The 6,000-nt window shown below is 28.1% G+C and overlaps 1 protein-coding gene across 4 annotated transcripts in view; it reads right to left on the minus strand.

Moving 5' to 3' along the window:
- Positions 1–4,968, minus strand: part of LOC129948507 (RNA-binding protein Musashi homolog Rbp6) — a 50,021-nt gene extending 45,053 nt beyond the window's left edge. For 2 of the 4 annotated variants that reach the window (XM_056059534.1, XM_056059533.1), the window contains exons 1-3: positions 4,866–4,967; positions 3,596–3,896; positions 2,013–2,053 (exon numbers count right to left, since the gene is read on the minus strand). In XM_056059534.1, the coding sequence (XP_055915509.1) occupies positions 2,013–2,053; positions 3,596–3,675 (121 nt within the window). In that variant the 5' untranslated portion in view covers positions 3,676–3,896; positions 4,866–4,967. Of the gene's footprint in view, positions 1–2,012; positions 2,054–3,595; positions 3,897–4,865 lie in introns of all 4 variants that reach the window. The other 2 variants (XM_056059535.1, XM_056059536.1) reach the window with 2 other exon arrangements.
- Between the last annotated feature and the right edge of the window lie 1,032 nt (positions 4,969–6,000).

The following is a 6,000-nucleotide window of genomic DNA, read 5'->3' on the forward strand; positions in this document are numbered from 1 at the left end:
AAAATATGCTGTTGTGAAAATGCTTCGTGCGTAATATTTTGTTTTGACACTATTCCATTCAGGTTCTTATTCTTGAATTACTCATATTATACTCTCATATCATGTTTGCTCATTTTACTAAGATTTAATTGTTTTCCAGTTAAAATACACTAAAAATACATAAAAAGATAATTTGAAAACGTCCCAATTTAAACGGATGAAAAAAATAACCAAATAAACTGAAATCGATTAAATGGCTTTATTATTTGTCCACTTGCATCATGACCGTATGACAAATAACGGCGAGCAACTTGATTACATGTGAATGTTCTTCTTCGTCATATGTGTTTTTCTTACTAAGTTAACAGTTGTTAATGGTCGTTAAAGAAAAGAAATCTAAATTGGTGCAGAATCACAACAGTTACAAATAATGTTTGTATTGCGGATAAGTTGTCTGACCGCCATTGCACATACATATGTATCTTACTATTTCAGCGTAAAATAATTGCGTCGATATATTTTTAAGATAAGGAATAAGCCCTATCAACGTTTATGTAATTTATTTTTATACCAAATCAACTGGGAACTGGTGCAGGCTCCATAGAGACAGCCTGGACCGTTCGACTTTTCACTCTTACTGCAACTACCTCCTTTGACCCTAAACTATTCATAGGGTTATAGATTTTTTACCGTACACTATTGGTACTAAATCACAAATATTTATGTTTATTTTTTTAAATTCCGATCAGCAGCCGTCTACTGATTACATGAGTATTTTAAGTTTGACATTCATATATGTGCACAGTTCGTTCATAATAATATATATCTATTAGCTTAACATAAACATAATTCCCCTCTTGTAGGTATGTATAGTACATCTAGAGAATGCACATTTATAAGTAGGTAAATATGTTTACCTACAAACAATGCAATATACGCATTTCAATGCTCTTTCATTGATATTCCAAGCTTTTGAAAGCTTTACTATGTTTTCCGCATAATTTCAGTTTTATGAATGAATGTTAAAGCTTTTACAATCCAAAATAAGAGATTCCTTTTATGTACTCTCTGAGTAGTGAGTATTAGTTGTTTTTAGTTTGATGACATTTGCGCACATGTGTTATTACGTAATGCTTTGTTTGGGTTCACAATTCTTTTATATTATATTTTGTGTTTATTTTCTTTAAATTATATCACAACATTCATAATCTGAGTTCAATTCGAAACTGTTAAGTTTTTTGATGATCTCTAAAAACTTAACAAATATTGAGTTTTACACTTAAATACTTGAGTGTTAAACTTATTTTGTTGTAAGAGCGATGAAACCTTATAATTATTGAATTTTTAATTAAACTTTATTGGTAAGTAGTTCATTTCTCTCATTACCGCAATAGTGAACGCACTCTTATGGACCACTATCTACTTATTCCAATGTATGAATAAGAATAATTAATATATGTACCTAAATCTTAGGTATCCAGATTTTTATCATTTTTCTTTTCAATAAAATTCGATTATAAAATTAAAGTACAGATTTGTGGGTGTTATTATGAAATGTCCATACCTATATGTACACCTACAAAACGCTCTAAACATTCAAACGTCCTGATTATAAGTTTTAGAAAACAGATCTATTGAGTTAGTACTTACTTAGTATGGTCCTAAATATTTTAAGTAAATTTTGCATTTTAATGCAAATAATCGGCAATGTGCATAAATGTTTTTCTACGGAAAATATATGTCTTTGGGAACTATTAATTAGGGGGTGAAAATAAAAGCATTTTGTTTAGTATGGTAGTTAGGTTTATGCAACTTGGTTCAACTGTATGCTCTAGATTGAATCGCAGTAGACGTAGGGAGGAAGTGCAGACAGCCATATAAGGAATATATAATAGCTAACTTTTATTCTCTTAAAAATTGCTTTATTCAAACATAATGGATAATCATTTTTTGGTTTGATTTTAGGTCTCATTTGCAATAGTATGTTTTTAAATAAATTGAAAGGATCCGTTTTTATTTTAAATGGAGCTTACCTGGGCTTGTTTGCCAACTAAGTCCACCGACGAACATTTTCCTAAAATATAAAAAAATTCCTGAATTTTTATAATTATAAAAAAAAATAATATATAAAAAACAAACATTTTTACGAAACTGATAAATTGTATAGACAAAAATGTACATATAAATTAAGTCAAAAATTGGAGAAATTAACATCAAATAAAATACGTAATCTCTAAGTTGGCACTTAAATACTTGGATATATTTTAAACGTTATTCTATTGCACGACTCCAAAAACGAATAAGGACATCGACTCTAAATTAAATTCATTTTAGATAATAATACGTACAATGCGCATGAAGAACTTATAAAAAAAGTACGGTTTTACTAACTTCTAACTTAAAAACACTGTACCTATTGGTGTGGAATTACTCGAGAAAATAAAACGATTTGACTTCAGTAAATGTTATTATCTAAATAAAAGCTACCTGTCTCTTATGTTAACGTATGTATGTGTGATAGATAGATAGATATTTACATATCTGATGGGTTAACTTTCCAAAACCAAATATAAATTAAAGTAACTTCTTGAAGTAGATCATTAAAACTCTAACTTATTAAAATAAAGGCTACTTGTAACCAGCTACTCATAATTCTTCATAATCTCAAAAATGAATTTTAATACTCTGTCATTTATTTATTTGTTTTTCAGAGTTGTTTGGTGATACGAAACTCATGTTAATATATAATTTGAGGAAATTTTGTACATAATAGTCTAGAATTTATTTGGATATAAACATATAGAAGTAGCATTTCATATCAAATACAGACAACCCCTGAACAAAAAAAAACTGAAAAAACCACATGTCAGATGTTGAATTTTAGTATGTATAATGTATTGAAATTTTGTATTAGCGAACATATTTTTTAAAGTCATGTATGAAAGGATTTCTTGTCAAATTCGAAAATAAATAAAATTACGAATGCAAAACCATTGCATAATGAATACAAAAATCATTTAATTAAATTGATTTGAGGTCCCTATATATCTCCCAGAAGTACCCAAATGTACATGAAATTGTATACTATTGTATGCAACGGACAGTAAAAGTTTGGGAAGATCCTGACAGCCAGCGCATTGAATAAAAAGTTATATTTAAAATTTGAAATAATTCAAATACAAAAAAAAAAAACAAGTAACTACAGAGGGTAATTGGCATTTTATAAGGCCTCTTACAATATAATTAATTCATTGAACAAGAACGAGGAATACGACATAAAATAAAATTATATTTTTTAGTTTTTTTTTGATACAGTCGTTCCCTAATCAAAAATCTTCTATCCATGACTTTTGCAAACAAAATTTCTTCAGTTTTGTTCACAATTTTTTCACGATAAAGAATCCAAAACTCAAATTTATATCCATCTTTCTTGTATCGTTTTTGTTTTATATAATTCGAATTGGGTCATTGAAACAACATAATGTGGTTTTCAATATTTAATTTTAAAAATAATGAAAGTAACAATTCAGCTTTCTGTAGACCAATAACTTCACTTTTAAGTAAAATTTTATTAATAAAACTTAACTTGCGATACAAGATACAAGAAGAAACTTACCCTGGATCGTTGGGAACTTCAGAAGGTGAACAAACGGCAACTATGTCTGGCTGGCTTTGATGTTCCATTTTCAAGTCCATATTTAAAAATTTTATTAATTTTTTTTTATTTGTATTGCACTTATTTATATTTTATTTAAATTTGTATAATTAATGCCTTTTTATGTAGTATATCACTGTTAGCAGATGTTCAAATTAGAGTCTTTAAGACAAGCACAATAATTGAAAATCGAATGCATTTAGAGTTTTTTTTACAGAAGAAATTATAAAAACAGAATACTCATACTCAACCTTTCAACTATCTGGAATTAAAAAAAAAAACAATCATTATTTAGGCCTTTGCATTTAATGAAGATAAATGAAGCAAAGTTTTAAACCCACATAAGTTAATTGTGGATAGGTATTGTGGACACATTCTATTTATTACGTAAACAAGAAACTAATGCATCCAAGAACACTTAAATGATTGTACCTATTCGCTCTTTATAGAAATGTGAATATTTTTAAAACTTAAGTTTGTATGTACACATTCATAAATCTTTTCCATGTGTTAAAAATTGAAAAAAGTGTTCTTCTTTTAAATATTAAAATGTTACCGTTTTAAAATACTATCCGTCAACGTTTTGTAATTGATAAATTAATTTGAACTAAAAACAACTGACGAAGTAGATAGGTATGAAGATTGTAGATACCTACATAATATAAACGAAAAAACCAATAAAATGCAAGATGCACTTATATAGTCATGAAATATATGCTTCTGTTATAGGAACCTATATGAAACATAGCTTTTGAGTTGCATGTGCTTCGATAAACCACTGATATTTGTTTATACATGTACCATTTACTTAAAAATGTCATTCATATATTGAATCTTGACTGCTTTCATTCTTATGTAAAAAAGGGTTATAACTGAAACTAAAATCAATTTTCTATTTTCATTGAACAGTAAATGTGGTCTCAAAGATGTCATTATGAAAGATTTTTAAGCGACACGTGATTTTATAACGTGAAATGCTTTTTGTTATTGTGTACATTAAACAAAAAATGCACATAATTAAGCTGTTTTGTTACGACGATGCCGGTAATTCACTGTATCCGGAAGGGTAGGTCGTAGGTGTATTGTGTAACCAGGTTATATTTTCACTCTCATTTTCTAATAGATTTTGCATTAAACTAAATAACATATGTATCCAATTCACAAAAGTAGAACACTATTATTATAAACGAATTTTTAATGTTATATTATATACACGAATTTTTGCGCTTACAATTATTAAAACTTATAAAATAAATAAAACTCGAATGTAGCTTAACAATTAAAAATATTCAGAATTCACACGGCAATATCCGACACAATACTGAGTAAGGTTAATAGTGTAATGTGTCCAAAAGCTTTTTTCAAAGTCAAAATGTACCACTGCAACCAACTTACTAAAGCAATCATCAAACTAATTTCTCTTACAAGATACATTCCTACGATGGCCAGGTCATATCTCGCTCTGGTGCAGCTTAATTTTGCTAATGTAGATAATATACCTATAGAATAATATAACATACATAGGAAACATACGTACATACTAGTTCTGATGAAAATATAAACAATAATCAATGAATTTCAATCAATTTCAAATAGATAAAAAGCACTGTTGCATTTGTATTACGAACATCAGAATTAGCACCACTGTGAACATTTTATAATAAAAGCTTTTTGCAAAGTTTATGCATGTAGAGTAGAGAGTGAGTACTGAGTAATTACGTCAATAATAATAACATACATACGTGCATCAACATATCTACATTCTACATACAATTGTACGTACTCAAAGAGTTTTGAAAATTCTGATTTTGTATAACGTTTCTTAAGAGAGTTGAGGCTGGTCAGTTTTTTAAGAGACTTATCAGCATTTCCATCTGGCCCAAACAAGCTAAGTACTGCCAGATTAAATGCATTATGATACAACAAAAACAATTTTTTTAACAGAAATTTATCTTGCTTTTAGGCAAGACGAAGGTCTCGAATTTGTAAGGATAATAATAACAAAAATAATAATATAATGCAATAGATTTATGTTTTTAGTACTTCATTTGACACAAAGTCGTTTTAACTTCTATAATAGATCGCCAGATATTGATATAATATGGATTTATTAACTATCATCGGAATTAATAATTATAAGGTTGTAACAATATGAATAATTTATGAATCTTATTTATGTATAGGTACTGTGTGTACTATGTACACGAATGTGGAATGCTGAACCATAGTCAATTTTTTCCAATGTGCACACATTTAAAATCAATGTGTATTGGTTTCTCTTTTCTAATCCTATCCTCTTTTCCTCATTGCTCGCTCTGTGTCTAATCAATATAAGGAAATTCATAATCCCATACAGTAAAAAAAAG

This window comes from Eupeodes corollae, chromosome 2 (genome assembly GCF_945859685.1).
Source record: "Eupeodes corollae chromosome 2, idEupCoro1.1, whole genome shotgun sequence".
NCBI lineage: Eukaryota > Metazoa > Arthropoda > Insecta > Diptera > Syrphidae > Eupeodes > Eupeodes corollae.